General features: G+C 39.6%; 1 protein-coding gene across 1 annotated transcript; it reads left to right on the top strand.

Annotated features, from left to right (window-relative positions):
• Window positions 1–4,305: 4,305 nt before the first annotated feature.
• Window positions 4,306–17,249, top strand: hk1 (hexokinase 1). Its single transcript, XM_057341589.1, has 18 exons — window positions 4,306–4,588; window positions 6,701–6,863; window positions 10,299–10,447; window positions 10,700–10,819; window positions 10,927–11,022; window positions 11,119–11,218; window positions 11,329–11,512; window positions 11,585–11,740; window positions 11,954–12,187; window positions 12,786–13,090; window positions 13,511–13,659; window positions 14,010–14,129; window positions 14,214–14,309; window positions 14,467–14,566; window positions 14,731–14,914; window positions 15,197–15,352; window positions 15,540–15,773; window positions 15,959–17,249. The coding sequence occupies exons 1-18, from the start codon at window positions 4,526–4,528 to the stop codon at window positions 16,104–16,106; spliced, it is 2,757 nt and encodes a 918-aa protein (XP_057197572.1). The 5' UTR covers window positions 4,306–4,525; the 3' UTR covers window positions 16,107–17,249.
• The last annotated feature ends 16 nt before the right edge of the window (window positions 17,250–17,265 follow it).

Raw genomic sequence — 17,265 nt, 5'->3', positions numbered from 1 at the left:
CAGAGGGCCACAATGAGGCAGACATGGAAGTCCATGAATCCGTTTGCTTAATTGGGCTCATGGGAGGGGGTCATGTATTTCAGCAATAATCCTATGGTAATATGTTTTTAAATTATACCAGATAAATTAGATTTATTTGTCATTCCTGCCATACATATGTTTACAGTAAAATAAAACAATCAGTGTGGAAAGCTTAGAGTAAATTATGGTTGTTCCTGTTATTCTTATTGGAAAATGTGGTTTGCTATATGCTTTAATAAAACAAAGATACAAACATTGTTTAGAGGTTATTGCTTTCTTCTGTATTTTCTGTTGAGGACGTTACAAATATCTTGTAATGTAAAGCATTATAAAATAAGTGTTTTATTGATGTCTACTGAAAATGCTACTGATAGTGCCCCCATTTCATCCTTCAAATCTCCACTGGATTGAGAATGTAAATAACTTGCACCTTATGTTGATTCTGAAATCATTTTTTTAGCAAAACGCCATATAGGGTTCAAATTGAAACACATTGGTTAAGATAGTGTATAATCTTTAACAAGATTAACTTCTATTTGTAGAGGTCTCTATAACTATATATTGAAACGTAATGCAGTGACCCCTTGTTGTACAAATAATTGTTACACTTGTACAATGACCCGGTACATGCCCTTGTGACTTTGTTAATTCATGCATGAACCCTTAGTCCTCAAGGACTGTCACGCCTACCGGCTAGGTCATTTGTGAATGTGTAATAGTGAGACAACATTTCACGTTTCCGCTATAACAGAGGCTAAAGTAAACGAAAACACCCCCAGCGTAAGTGTTACAGGAAATTATATCATTTCTCTCCACACACTTTATCAGATGGACATTGTTCCCTTGTAAATTACTTTTCTTTTTTGTCCAGTTAATTGTGTGATGCTCATGTACCTGCTGTCACCTTTAAGTATAGTAAAGGTCATGATTCACTGCAATCTTTAATCCACTCTTAAATCCATATGTTTTGTACTGACACTGGGAACCACTTTCATCACTGAAAATCAAGGATGTTTATTGAAAAGTATGTTTTTTACGTAACTGTACCTGATGTAATATTTTAGCTTGTAACGTTAATGTCATTTCAGTTGTAGCTATTTGGCACAGTAAAAGAAAACAACAACAGATAACAACAAGGAGTCAAACAGGAAAGCCCTGCCTGCCCTAAAATCTATGAACAGCTGCCAATAAATAAATATTTAACGTTACAGAAGAGTATATTCAATTATACTTATTCATACGAGGCGAAAAAATGAATCCCTCCTCTTACAGTTTATCGATGTGGTTTAATTGCTATTGCGTGATTCATAACATTTCCCTTCTTTGTTACCTTGGCGACTGCAAATAATTTTTCTCTGGATCGATCCGCAAATCAGTCTGAATGATTCGCTTAAAGAATCGTAACTCTAAATTCAAATCATGTGAAACAAAGAAGTCGTTAAATGGGTTTTCTCAGGGGAAGAAGTTTCTCATGCTTACGTGCGTTTTTATCCCAGTCCTTAAAATAGCTGAATGCATGGTTACTGCCTAAAAGAAACGTAATGTTATTAAACACTTAATTAATCTTAAAGGAGTAACGCTTTTGACTTCATCTCACCACCCAACTTGGCAATACCACAATCACTCCTTCCAAAACAGCGAGGAAACTCGGAGTCATATTTGATGAACTGCTGTCCTTCAATGATCACATTGCAAAGACAACGCGGTCATGCCGATATGCCTTATTCAGCATTAGAAAGGTTAGACCCTATCTCACTGAGCATGCGGCACAACTCCTTGTCCAGGCCCTTGTCATCTCAAGGTTGGACTACTGCAATGCTCTCCTTGCTGGTCTTCCTGCAAAGGCTATCAAACCACTCCAGCTGGTTCAGAACGCAGCAGCATGCCTCATCTTCCAACAGCCCAAAAGGGCTCATGTGACACCCCTTTTCATCTCTCTCCGCTAGCTGCCGGTTGAAGCCCGTATCAGATTCAAGTCACTAATGCTTGCCTACAGGACTACCACTGGATCTGCACCGGCATACTTTCACACCCTCCTACACCCCTACAACCCTGCGTTCAGCAAACGAGCGGCGTCTTGTATTGCCTTCTCAAAAGGGCAGTAAATCACTTTCCCGCTCATTCTCCTTCACAACTCATTCCTGGTGGAACATTCTTCCTAACCTATGTATTTGTGAATTACATACAGTAAAATGACTGTCAACGAAAAATCATGATAAAAATGATTGCATACAAATGCACGATAATTTATCGCGATACCACTAAATCCTATTGTGATCGAGCTGGCTGCGATATGAAATGTGTCGATATTTTTAATGCGTAGCTTGTCCGTGAAGCACGGCTCTGGGATCGGTAGGAAATGCTGCTCGATCTAAAAGCAGTGCGAGTTTGAGTCCCTTATAATGTGCATTTGAAAAAGCAACACCCGTCAAACATGATCATGACAAATATACTTTATTATCATAAAAATACCTGATGAGGCTTGAGTAACAGCGATAAAAATATGTCCATAGACATTTCCTAGATTCTAGAACGTGTTACGTGTTCCGCACGAGAGCGCCCTCTGGCTTTCGGATGCAGCAGCATTTTCCCGTACTTCACTCAAAAGCTGTGCATAAATCACGTGATATTATCGTCGGTTTATCGTGACAGCCCTACACTGCAGCACACTGATCACTAATTTGGAGCACTGACTGACACCGTGTGATAAAATAATCACGTATGTTTACCAGCCACTGCTTTGACAGATCGACTTTGCTGGATTAAAACATCAGGCTGTTGAGTTTGTAAAAATCTGTTCACAGTAATCATCAGAACATCTCTTCTCCTGTCTCAGAAAATGTCCGGATTTTTAAATAATTTTGCGGACACTCATTATAATAGGCATTTAGTCAAATAGGCGATTGACGAGCACTTCCGGTGTTCAATTCCTCCGTGACAAAGGTCCATAGCCTATTTTGTGATGCTAAGTGTTTTCAGTTATTTGTAGTGTGCTATGTCGTTGCTACAGCTTCTGTGTGGTTGTTATGTCGTTTTTGTTTTAGTTAAACTTTAGTAGTTCTTACTAGGATTTGAGGAAGAAAGGACACATCTTCTATTGAATAGACCAATATGAATGATGTAAAAATGAATGAAGTGAAATTCTGTCATCGGTGGTGGTCCAGTGACGTATCTCTGATAAAACTGTGATCTGATTGGCTCAGACCAGTAAGAGGATGTTAAGCTCTCACTCATACCATTGACGGGGGAGGATGGGTGCATGCCGTGGAGCACGGCATACAAAAAACTGGCCTGTGTTACCATCACCTCACCCACTTCTATAGATTTTCCACTTTCCATGAATGCAATGTCGTACCGTGACATTCCTCATGATATTACAAACTAAACCCTGTAACAGATCAGCTGCATGATCAAATCACATCAAGTCACACACTGAATGTTTCTTCCAACATTCATGTCCTGAAATATAAAAAGCTTAGAATTCAGTCTACAGATGTTTTTTATTTAAGTGTGTGTGCCCTTTTTGGGAAAACAAGCGTGAATAACTACAAATCTGAGTGAAGAATATTCCAAATGAGTTGAGAATTCATTGTCGCAATATTTTGTCAAGCACAAATATTTTGTCAAGAACAATTTCATTTCTTCCCATTGTGTGATTATGCATATTTTAACATTCTCGACAGTTGTCTGTAAATATTTGCTGATTCCCAGCTGTTTACACATTTTAGTGCAAGCAGGTCTTTCCTGTTTGTCCCCCTGATGTCATTTTTTGTTGCTTTTCTATTGACAGTACCCCTTTCCGTTTACCACCCAAAATGACATCACAAACTTTGGCATCTCCTTATTTTCTCCCGCTTCACACACAACAGTATTGTAGCTAAACTGTCAATCGTAGAAGCAGAAAACAGTGAACACGCCGATATGACTTTGGCTGTATGGTAGCATTACTCAGCATTTTTGCTCATAGGGTGTTGAGCCTCACGATACCTCAAATGCCTTCGGGTATGTGACGCAATGGGGACGTGCTCTACGTGCCTCCTTAAGTAATACCCCTTTTCTAAAGTTCCCTCCTTCAAACAACAAAAGAAAAGTGAGGGTTAATGTAAGAGAATGAGGAAGAGCACGAGGAGACTGAAAAGGAAAAAAAGTGGGGGGAAAAACCAAAAAGAAGAGAGAGGAAAGCAGGGAAGGAGCTGTGCTCGGCCTCAAAAGCCTGCCCATAAACCTCAGCCAATAGGAGAAGAGTGAGTGGGCGGGGCTTTAGCCATTCCCCATCCCAGCCTCTGCTGCATCACATGCAAGCGCATTATATGCAGCTTGACTTCCTAGGCCGAGGAGGAACAGCATTGCCGTTGTGCTGGGAGGGAACACCCCTACATGCCGGCTTCTCTTGTTACGGTTAACCCACGTTGCTTCTGAGCCTCGAATCGGTTCCCTGCTTTACCGGAAAGAAACGTAAGGTATCTCTTCTCCAGCTTCTTTTTCAGCAAAGAGGTGAAGCAAGATGATAGCAGCACAGCTTCTGGCCTACTACTTCACTGAGCTGAAGGATGACCAGGTCAAAAAGGTGAGTTGCCATTTTTCATATTGACCAGTTGTAGAAACAGTGATGTTATGTGTCCACCCTTGCTCTCGCAAGCTCACGAGGGTGCATGACAACAGGTGACACACCACTGCGTTTTGAAGCCGTGAGATGCGCCGTGTCTCACGTATCTCCGGCTGCATGAGTTACGTCACACTCCATGCGACAGCGATGATGAGAGGACAAGGTATACCCTTGTGAGTGAGGACACACACGGCCATCACAGTAGAATGTCGTGTCTGCACTGCAATGTCCTTGAAAGCAGGATGTGGGGAGTTGCCAGAAGGAGAGGGCCGCTTTTTTCATGTCGGTGTGCGAACGTGCCGATTGGGGAGTATGTCTTTGCGTGGGGGGAAGGTGGTTGTGAGCGTCACATGCCCCTCCCCCGCAGACAGTATTGGGTTACCACAGCTGACTGACAGCATGCTTTTATGGGAGTTTTGACGGGGGAAGACATGTAAATAGTGAGCAGGAAGGCTGTACGTAGAGGTCATTTTGAGGCAGTGCATACTTTGTAGTTTAACTCGCACGGCTTTGCTAGTCTTGGAGATAAAACAAGCTTTTTAAATGTGGTAGCTTAAGAGTTAGCATAAGGAAGTGAAATTAGATATATTTTTAGGAAATGTTTAGGAAAATCTTTGTATAAACAAGACATCTTTATTACCTCATATTGTGCTGATATCTTTATATGGTAGTATTTAGAAAACATATGACAGCAAATTAATTTACAACCTAACGTACTCTTTGTCTCAAACCTCCTTTTACATCATACAGCATCGCACTTCCTCTGACAATAAAGAAGATTTATACCTGAAAAACCTGTACACTGTATTCTAGTTTGCCTTTATAGGCATTTAACGTACATTTATGCATTGGGTAGCAACTTATAGTTCATTCAGTGTGTACATGGGCCGTATTAATAACTTCCACAGAAGTAAATTGAGTCTTATCACAATGTCAGAAGCAGCAGTTATATTGTGTAACAATGCGGTTACCGTAACGACAGGCCATCTTGAAATCGATCCTAAGCTGTAACACAGTTTTAGCACCTGAGCGCTGCTCTCAACTGATATGAGGTGGCTGTGTATAATTTTATTATAAGGGCTATTCTTAACTATGTGATTACAGAAACGCTTTTGTTTGGCATCTCTTATTGCAGTTAAACAGTATTAAGGCTGTTTTGAATACTTGTAGTTATCTAAAAATAAACAGACTGAATAAAATGTCAGTGCTCATACTCAAAGATAAATCCACCATTCATCACGCCCTCGTTGATTTAAGAGTTTTGGCATCTTTACCACTGTTCTACTTTTTCAAAACAAGGTTGGATGTTGGTTACGCAATGACCTTTCTTACACACCCTTCCAGTAGTTTGTTTCAACAGGCCTGACGTAAAAGCTTGAAAGAGTTTGATCTTTATTGAGAAAAATCGTAATGCAAATAGAGACGTGATAGACATGCACTGTTTTTGTTTATTGCATGTATGGCATTTCTAAAAAGTAATGGATTTATGTATTATTTACAGTATATTAAAGTTCACCCCCTTTGAGACTTTCATGTCAAAATTATTATTTTTGGTTTATTATTCATCTGTTTATTGTACATTCAAATAACATATTATGTAAATGTGTGACTGTAAGTGTGTACATAAAGTATTTATCAAGAAATTGATTTACATTTTGTATCACCTAGTGTAAATAATTATTTACATTATAAACTCAATTTCCCATAACCTGTGCTCACATTGTATTACTCATGAGTCAGCATAGGCATGAGCAGGTGCTCATGTTTACAGCTGTAGTTCATTCTCCTTCCATTAGCCTTCAATAAAACATTTTTCTCTAGCCATTTCCCTGATAAATTTAGTCTGTGTTGATATTATTTGATATTAATTATTGGTATGTCTGCATCTGGCCTGCTGGTCACATATTTCAAGGGCAGAGTGAGCTTTCTAAAATGACAAGCAATGACTTGACTGCACATTTGTTAATGTCCTTGTTGATATTATTCTGTGTTCCTTATTATTGAAGATGGCAATGACTAATTAAAGTATAACCATAAATCTGGTAATGCAAATTTGTTCTTTTTTTTTTACAGATTGACAAATACTTGTACTCCATGCGCTTCTCCGATGAGACGCTGCGAGACATCATGGCCCGTTTCCGAAGGGAAATGCAGAACGGACTGGGCCGAGACACCAACCCGACAGCTACTGTTAAGATGCTGCCCACCTTTGTAAGATCAATCCCTGATGGATCAGGTAAGACCGCAGCTTTTTTTATATATACAGTATATGACTGTGCATAATATGCATATGACTATGTTTAGCATACTACGTCAGGATTGAAACAGTAGTGTGTAAATGTAGAGTCTGCATTTCTGTCGCTCAGTCTCGAAAACAACACAAGCTCTCTTCTTTGACTCTCTTAAATGCTTCCACAACAGGAAGAATAATTTGCTGGCAAAAAAAATAATATTTTGAAAAGAATATTTTGAACAGGTAATGCTATAATTGCAATAAGAACTGCACTCAGATTTTGGCCGATTTGGTGAGTTTCTAGTTAAACCTCAGAAGGTAGTCATTAAAGTTATTGCGAAAGTGGCCATGTGACAAAAACTAGTTTGACTATAATTCACTTTTAAACGTTTTATAATTTAAATTTAAATAGCTTTTGAAACGACAATGTGTGTTTACTTTACAAACATTAGTCAACATATTTAAAGCACTGAATGATGTGAACTTTCTAACAGAGAGTGGTCACAATATTGAACCTGCTGTCCCTAAACCAAAACACATTAGAGCCTCACTGACATGTGATCAGGCCTTCTACATGCCCTGCAGCCTCCAACCAGAATCATAGGGTTACATCACGGATCATATGGGCTATAATCCCAGATTGGCATGTAAAAATTGACTTCAGTGAACTTGTTAGCATGCCTACTGCGTCCAAAAGGCAGCTGTTTCTTATGTGTCTTCACATTGCTGAATTTTCTCTTGCAAGATTTCTGAAAGAAATTTCAGCTAGTTGTAAATCGAAACAGTGCTAATACAGTAATGAATCTGATTGATTTTTGTACCCACATTAATAATACACATGCAACAGTATGCACCCAATATGGAGTGTGGTATTAAGAATAGCATACATAGATCAAATGTACACTGTGCACTGTCAAAATGCCGCTCCCTGGCCCTAAGGTGTTGGACAGTACAGAATAAAAATTCTCTATAGATTCTGACCTATTAACATTCCATTGATATAATGCCTGAGTGCTTACAGTCTGTGCTGTAAGATCATGCAAGTGAAAGAACTGATGTGATTTTTTGAGGTGAACTGCAATATCTGAAATCTATAACCTAAAACAACCTGTAATAATAATAATATTTAATTTGTTGTTAATTTTAATTTGTTGTCTTTTGCTATGGATCCCTGTCATTCTAATCACATTTTACTGTAGTAATTTACTGCTTTAATGTGATCAAATATGACCTCCTGAACTGAGAGATCACCGTATCAAAAACCGTATTACTTTTAAACAACGTGCATCTAATCTCAAAACAGGAGGTAGCAAGAAATAAAGCCATTTGAGTTTCATTGTTGCCTGGCAACAAGAACTACACATAATATCAACAATCTGGACACGTCGGAGAGCTTTCAGAACCAAGAAAGACATTACACAGAACATTCTGATTTAATGCAAACATCTCTTGATGTTACTTTTCTTTGTTTAATCTCTTTCGCTGTAAAAGTCACCAACACACTTGTTAATCACTGTATTACAAACATTTTCTGTAGAATCTGCTGCCAGGAATTCATGGCTAAGTGGGTTTACTGGCTGTTGTCCGAGAGCGTTGCCGGGGTTGATTGGTGGCTGTCTGTGACCAGCTCAGTTCAGCATTCCTGAATAAGCCCCCTTAATCGTGACCAAAATAAATGTTGACACACAGTCTTATCATTGCACAAATAGTGTACTATAGACTGATTTCACGCCGCCATGTTGAAATCGAAAGTGAGGCAGAGGTGGTAAGAAAAACCGGACGGACAGATATACTGCAATGGTTTGGACACCGACCTGGAGTTATTAAAGCGATTTATTATCTTAAATATGAAAATATAAGCATAGGATGCATGTCACACGAGCTGTTTTACTTGACCACTTTAGCTGTACCATCACATATTAGTGACTGTTTAAAGGGGTCATATGACGCGAACACATGTTTTTCTGTGTCTTTGGTGTGTTATAAGTTGCCCATGCATGTATTAGACACGTAAAATGGCAAAAATGAATGTGTCGAAACAAAAGATGCATTCTATCTAAAAGCGAATGCTCACACAGACCCGCTGAAACGCCTCGGGTAACCACACCCCCACAAATCCATGTCAGTTTGTGGTATGAGTTGACTAAGACCGCCCAAATGTATTCGCAAGTAAGGCGGGCGTACCTGTCAGTACAATTGCTTTGGAACCTGATGTTCCAAATATGGTAAGAGGCGTTACATTTCTGTCACACACTTGCAGTATTCGACCAATCACTACGCACTGGTTAACTGGCCAATCATAGCACACCTCGCTTTTCAGAGCGACGAGCTTTGTCAAAAATCCACACGTTTCAGAGAGGCGGGGCAAAGAGGAGATACAGACATGCACGGTATGTGAAAAATACAGCACTTTTGAACCTTAAATCGTGTGTACACATTGCATTCCATCTAAAACAAACGATAATATTCGTTTTAGCCGTGTCATATGACCCCTTTAAGCTGCCATAAGCGGGTTTCATTCGCGCACACACAGCTACTGTAACCTTGTTTTTAAACGCATCATTTGCTTATTCATGTCACAGACACTCGATGGTAGACCAAACCATTGCAGTCTATCTGTCCTTCCGGTTTTCTTCCCACCTCTGCCTCGCTTTCGATTTCAACATGGCAGAGGAGTGAAATCAGTCTATACCTAGGCTGCGACCGAAATCGCCTACTTCCATACTATATAGTAGGCGAAAATGAGTATGAGTCATGAATAGTATGTCCGAAACCTCAGCATGCAAAAAACAGTAGGCGAGAAATACCCAGTTTGGCCAAGGCCCACCCAAGAGCCCATATGACTGACAGGCAGGCCCGGCTCCAGGGGGGGCCAGGGTGGGCTTTGCCCACCCTATCCGAAGCATTGGCCACCCTGCCTCTACCCAGTGCCGTTGAGAACGGATCCGTGAACCGCCATTGCTGTGAAAAAACTGTTCCATTGCAGTGAAGGGAGTTGGTACGACTCTCTCAGCGACTCTGCCTCAACCCTGCCCCCACACCACATAACAGCCAATCACAAAATTAATGCGATATTCAAGTCAGCTCCAGATATTTTTATTTTCTGTTTTCCTTTTTTTTTAAATGTTTGAAATTTTGAATGTATTGGTATGGTTGCTCTCTTCCACGTAGATACAACAAATTGGGAGTTGGGGGCTAGACCTTTCAAGCTTCATAAAGCACATCATACAGTGCTTTTGTAAATAATCTGTATATTCTTAAAAATGTCCCGTGTTCCTATAAAGAAAAAAGTTTGACAGGTTTAGAGTCACATGATGATGTGTAATTTTGTACATTTTTGTGAACTTTAACCCTACTATGTGAACTCTTGATAGTGTTAATTAATACGTTAATATATTGATATATATATATATAAATGATTTGTTTATTCTCTTACAGAAAAGGGAGATTTTATTGCTTTGGATTTGGGTGGCTCTAATTTCCGTATTCTGCGGGTAAAAGTGTCACACGAGAAAAAACAAACCGTGCAGATGGAGAGTCAGATATATGAGACTCCAGAAGATATCATCCACGGCAGCGGAACACGGGTACACATAACCAATGCTTCATTCTCTAAACAAAATATTTGTTTTTGTGCAAATGTTGTGTGAAAAATATTTAGGATTATTAATGAACCTTCAATAACAAAGCAAATATGAGAATATGTTTATGATTTGCAATGTATTGTGAAGAACGTAACGAATTTGCATGTTAAAATTAATGTTTTGATAGGTTTGATCAATCCTGCTCCAATCAGTTAATCTTACTTGTCTTCACTCTTGGCTCTTTGTTTCCCGCAGCTGTTTGACCATGTTGCAGAATGCCTTGGAGACTTCATGGAGAAACAAAATATTAAAGACAAGAAGCTTCCTGTGGGATTCACATTTTCATTCCCTTGTGCTCAGACTAAACTGGATGAGGTAATGAAATATTTGATTATGCGTTTACCAAGATGGTTCAAAGTGACAGCTGTGTATCATAAATACAATTAACATCCATGTAAAGCATTGTTATTGTATTTTTACAGGCCATTTTGCTGACGTGGACCAAACGCTTCAAGACCAGCGGGGTTGAGGGAATGGATGTAGTTAAGCTTCTAAATAAAGCCATCAAAAAACGTGGGGTAAGCTTGATCAAGTAATTCCTTATTTTTTGCCATGTGTTTCACCACTATGCTTAAAGACTATGAGGACATTTATTGTAAGAACATAATTTGCAGGACTATGAAGCAGATATCATGGCTGTTGTCAATGACACTGTTGGAACCATGATGACCTGTGGCTTTGATGACCAGCGCTGTGAAGTTGGCATCATCATTGGTAAGACAGCAATCCAAAGGTCTCATAAACTGTGCACAGGTGGACTGCAAATATCACAAATAAACCTATGAATAAATAAACTAATGGCATATTTTGCTGTGGACTCTCAGGTACCGGCACTAATGCTTGTTACATGGAGGAGCTGAGACACATTGACCTGGTGGAGGGAGATGAAGGCAGAATGTGTATCAACACTGAATGGGGAGCATTTGGAGATGACGGAACATTGGAAGATATCCGAAATGAGTTTGACAGGGAGATTGATCGTGGATCTTTGAACCCTGGCAAGCAATTGTAAGCCACAAAACCTCTCAAATAGAATCTGTTTTACTGTGCAGCCATTTTAAAAATGTTACTGTTTTGTAGGTTTGAGAAGATGGTCAGTGGGATGTACATGGGTGAGCTGGTGAGACTGATCCTGGTGAAAATGGCAAAAGAAGGACTGCTGTTTGAGGGCCGCATCACCCCAGAGCTGCTTACGAGGGGAACAATTGAAACCAAGCATGTTTCTGCTATTGAGAAGTTAGTTTCTTTCTACTTTAATTCCTCTATGGATAACATGGAATGTCAGGTCTTGTAGAGTCCATGCCAGCTTGAATGCCTTCTTTTATTCATTTGTTAACACTTTTCAACATTTTTTATTATTAAATTTGAAGACAATTCAAATGCTTTTTTATAACTATAACATCATGATACTGTATGCCCGACTTTACATCACTCCCTCTCCTTTTTCAGGAGCAAAGAGGGACTGACCAAAGCCAATGAGATTTTGACCCGCTTGGGCGTAGAGCCGTCTGAAGACGACTGCATTGCTGTGCAGCACGTTTGCGCTATTGTCTCTTTTCGCTCTGCTAATCTGATCGCTGCCACTCTGGGTGCAATCCTCACATGTCTAAAGGACAATAAGCATGCCCCACGCCTCCGCACCACAGTGGGCATTGATGGTTCCCTCTACAAGATGCATCCACAGTGAGTATTACATGTAGATTTTTTGGGTTATAATCAGACTAAAACTTTGTTGGTACTTTGCTTTCTAAGTGGAATACACTGGTGATATACTGTATACAGAATCGATCTATCACCGGAAGCGTATCAAACGTTATCTATCAAACAGCTTTGCTTAATAAGCATATCAGGCCCTAAAATCATAATATATACCCAGCGTGCTTATCTGGTCTTGCGCGTAAACCTGCAGGTATTATATACATTGAGCAGGTTTCCATAGAAGCAGACGTGCCTCTGTTTGTTTAGACCCCATGGATGCGGTCATCGGCCTCATTAACATATTATGTAACTCTGGACACTAAAAGTTCATCGAGATCAGATTAATTTTCATGTTCACCTGCTAACAATTTACAGCCTTCTGTGGGAGTCTACCCTGTGAAACTTGAGAGGGATAAGTTTGATATGGCTACAGGACAGGATGTGATAAAAGAACATTGCCTTTTACGATGGACATCATACATCTTTAATCTATAGATCTGATAATAACCTTTTTCTTATTACACAACTCTTTAAAACACTCCATTCTGATTGGTAAATCACAGCATTCTGATGTGTCTCATAGGTATGCCCGACGTCTGCACAAGACTGTGCGTCGACTGGTACCTGAATCTGATGTTCGCTTCTTGCTGTCTGAGAGTGGAAGTGGCAAGGGTGCTGCTATGGTAACAGCCTGGGCTTACCGATTGGCCGATCAGACACGTCAGATTGCTGAGACGCTGGCAGAGTTCCGGCTGAACAAAGATCAACTACTGGAGGTGAAAAAAAGAATGAGAACTGAGATCCAGAACGGACTGAGCAAGAAAACCCAAAGTACAGCCACGGTGAGGATGTTGCCCACCTATGTGCGGAGCACCCCAGATGGATCAGGTACTGTAGACTCATACTGTTTAGTAATTAACAGGATCTTGGACCTGCATTTTAAATGGGGCGTTTTTTATGAGCAAATATGAGCAAAAAGACCACAAGAATAAATAAATATACAGTGGTTGTCCAAATATAACCTGATTTCCCCTTATTATGTCTGTTTGTCAACAAATTGGGCATCATTAAAGGTCTGGCTACGCCAGACTACTGTTCCCCTGCTATGAGCAAATCAAATTCTCTTGATCTTTATGGAATTGCATCATAATATAATCCTGGTTTTACTCAATACAGGCTCATGACATTGTATTATATATCCCTGTTGGTAATTTAAGATCAAGGGTCTTAAACTGCAGTCCAGACAAGAATATGCTAGAGCATTTATTTATGATTGCTCTGAGATCTATATTTTATTTTTTTGTTTAGAAAATGGAGACTTCTTGGCTTTGGATCTTGGCGGTACAAACTTCAGGGTGCTGCTGGTTAAGATTCGTAGCGGGAAGAAGCGAACTGTAGAGATGCATAATAAAATCTACTCCATTCCCATAGAAGTAATGCAGGGAACTGGAGAGGAGGTGCGCCGTCCATTCCTTTCCATGTTTACAATGGTCTATTGCTACTGTAAGCACCAATAAAAACATAGTAAAGGCAGAAAAAAGTGGCACTGCAAAAAATAACTTTCCTATTTTGTCTTGTTTAAAGTAAAAATATCTGAACACCCTTTAAACAAAACAAATTAGGATGCAAAACTGCATATGATATTGAGACTTAAATCAGAACATGTCTTTCACATTTCACAAAAGTTTGAAACTGTCTTGTGTTCTTTTGCTGTTTCTTTTCTTTCAAAATGTATTGAATTATAATTGCTGTTAAAACATAGTAAATTAACCTTAATGACTGTTGTATCTTCCACATCCCCCTTTAGCTCTTTGATCACATTGTGGCCTGTATATCTGACTTCCTGGATTACATGGGAATGAAGAACGCTTGCCTGCCTCTGGGCTTCACCTTCTCCTTCCCCTGCAGACAGACCAGTCTAGATGCAGTGAGCTGGCTTTCCTTCTTTCTGAGTCAAGTTTCAACACCATTACTCATTGAATGAAATCTTGATGTTGACGTGCTGTTGCAGGGAATTTTGGTCAATTGGACAAAGGGCTTCAAAGCCACAGAATGTGAGGGAGAAGATGTTGTCGGTCTCCTGAGAGAGGGGATCAAAAGGAGAGAGGTAAATTATGGCATACTGTCAAAATTTTCATTGATTGATTTTTGGTAATAAATCCAGATCCATGTTACTCTGGCTATGTAGTAGGTGATGTGTAGAATGGATTGTGCACACGTAAAGAATTCTCACATGTTTTGTATATGCTGTATTGTGTACACAGGAGTTTGATTTGGACGTGGTGGCCATAGTAAATGACACCGTGGGTACAATGATGACCTGTGCATATGAGGAACCCACTTGTGAGGTTGGGCTTATCGCAGGTACAGTCAATATTAAATCACTGTATTTCACCATTCAAGAACAGACAATTCACAAATAACCGTATGCATTCCTGAAATCAGTGTAAAAACTATTTTAGTCAAGTATCTGATCTTTAAAAAAAAAAAAAACAATATAGCATGCTAAGATGTCTGTGTGGTTTTAGGAACGGGCAGCAACGCCTGCTACATGGAGGAGACGCGGAACATTGAGACAGTGGATGGAGATGAAGGCAGGATGTGTGTGAACATGGAGTGGGGAGCGTTTGGTGACAACGGCTGCCTGGATGACATCAGGACTCAGTATGACAATGCTGTGGATGATCTTTCTCTCAATGCCGGCAAACAAAAGTGAGCATTTTTACCCAGTCAAATGTATGGTGGATGGTGTTCTTGCTTGAATTCATTGCTTTTAAGTGAATTGCTTTCCTTTGAAAGTTACATTGGAAAAGTCTAATGAATTGGATGAATGGAAAATATGGAATCTAAAAAATCTGAATTAAAATGGATGATAAAAGTTAGTGTGTAAATATGAAAAGTTAAGTGCAGTATTTGCTTTGATGTGTTTGATAGTGTTTTAGCATATTTGAGATTTAAAAAAAATATATGTTTATGTTTTGTTTTTCTTTTCAGGTATGAGAAGATGTGCAGTGGTATGTACCTGGGTGAAATTGTACGGAACATCTTGATTGACCTGACAAAGCGTGGCTTTCTCTTCAGAGGTCAGATCTCAGAGACACTGAAGACTAGGGGTATCTTCGAAACCAAATTCCTTTCCCAAATTGAGAGGTACTGCAGTCTGGTTGTTTTGTTGTATTTTATCATAACAAAAATGTGACATTTGAAAGATTTTTCAGCAGCATCAGTAGCAGATGAATATACTAAAAATCAAAAATATGTTTTTTATTGTTTCATATTTTATTTTCAAAAGACTGCTCGGTGGGTCAATAATCTTGTTGTTGAACTTGCCCTCTAGTGACCGCTTGGCGCTACTGCAGGTGAGGGGTATTCTGCAGCAGCTGGGTCTGGACAGCACATGTGATGACAGTATTATCGTGAAGGAAGTGTGTGAAGCTGTTTCTCGCAGGGCAGCTCAGCTCTGTGGAGCTGGTATGGCTGCCGTCGTGGACAAAATCCGGGAGAACCGTGGCCTGGACCATCTGGACATCACTGTTGGGGTGGATGGCACTCTTTATAAGCTTCATCCACAGTGAGTCATTTGAGAATTACAGTACAGAATTTTTTTTTTAAAACTAGTCCGTTCAAAAATGAAAACATGCTCATTATTTACTCATTCTTGTTTCATTAAAATTCAGACTTTTTCCACTGTATTTGGATGGCAAGATTCTCAGTTAAAAGCCACTTAAACTTTCACCTGCTGCATCTTCTTCACAGTTTCTCACGGATAATGCATCAGACTGTGAAGGAGCTCGCCCCCAACTGCAACGTCACCTTTCTCCTCTCAGAAGACGGAAGTGGTAAAGGAGCTGCCCTGATCACAGCAGTCGGGTGCCGTGTCCGTCAACAAGAACAAAAGAGCTGAACCCAGCCTGGAACAAACCCTTTAGCCCCTTCACCGGCTCTCTCGAAGCCTCTATGCGCAGCTGTGACTTCACTCTTCTCCTCCAAAATCTATTCGATCATGCCCAGAGCTGAGATTTAACCCCTTCTTGCTTTCTATTCCTCTCTCCTTTCCCATGTAAATGTTTCTGTCTGCCTTTATCTCTGTGTGTGTGTGTGTGTTATTAGGGGTTGGTCTCTGCCCACCCGAGATGTTCTATAAGATGTTAAACTGTTGTTAAAGTATTTATGGATGTATATTGGAAAAAGGGAAGAAATATAAACACAAATATTAAAAGTTAAGATATTATTTATTTTATTTTTCTATTTGATGGGTGCATTGTAACATGGTGGAAGTGATGGAGATGGATTCCTGAGATAAAGAAAGTATTTTTTAAATTGACGAGATTATGCCAAGCTAATTCCAAACCTTTATGTACTGTCCTTTGTTTGTGGTGTGAATATTGAGAAGTGTGCAATGATTGCAAACAACAACACTCTCTCCACGGTTTTATAATGGCCAGAGTGGGAAGTAATGCAAGTTTAGTCTTGCGGTCACAGCTGCCATCTTGTGTAGCTCTTTAACACGATCAGCTCATACATTTGACCCTTCTGGGATGGCTCATTTTTTATTGGTCAAATCATACAAATGAATAAAGAAAGGAAAAGTATTGCCTTTGCTTATGAAATGAGTCTTACCCTCCGATACCTGAAGACGCATATAGCTTTTGTCAGCTTTTTGCCGTGTATGTATGCAGATATGCAGGTTGTTAGCCCTGTAAACAGCAGTTAATGTCCTTCTGTGTGCCCAGGCTTGGTTATTTGTGAGTGATTCTGTGTAGTTAATGTTGGTGAATCTGTGTAGTGACTCAGAGATGAATGCATGCCTTATTTGGTAACTGGGGTCTAGCATCCACTGATTTTGTACAATTTCATAGTTGCACTGTTTAAATAGCCTAAATGTTCCTGGAAAATCTATATAGGAAAACACCATAAAATATTTTGATGAACTGAATTTGTGTTCTGTATGTGTGCTTTTTTAAGTTGACCAACCAATGTATAGCGTTAAGTATTTAAACCCTGTGTGGCGTATGTTTGTGAAATAAAAGAAATGTCTTTTTTCTAATGATCTTGAATGTCCG

The sequence above is a fragment of the Triplophysa rosa genome, linkage group LG9, assembly GCF_024868665.1.
Source record: "Triplophysa rosa linkage group LG9, Trosa_1v2, whole genome shotgun sequence".
In the NCBI taxonomy this organism is placed as follows: Eukaryota; Metazoa; Chordata; class Actinopteri; order Cypriniformes; family Nemacheilidae; genus Triplophysa; species Triplophysa rosa.
The sequence above is the reverse complement of the archived record's forward strand: the minus strand, read 5'-3'. Positions and strand labels throughout refer to the sequence as shown.

Bases quoted from the DNA above. Each gene is read 5' to 3' on its own strand.
- hk1 (XM_057341589.1), top strand. From the start codon at position 4,526: ATGATAGCAGCACAGCTTCTGGCCTACTACTTCACTGAGCTGAAGGAT. The intron at 11,219-11,328 runs GTAAGACAGCAA...GTGGACTCTCAG, and splicing joins TGAAGTTGGCATCATCATTG to GTACCGGCACTAATGCTTGT. The intron at 13,091-13,510 runs GTACTGTAGACT...TTTTTTGTTTAG, and splicing joins GAGCACCCCAGATGGATCAG to AAAATGGAGACTTCTTGGCT.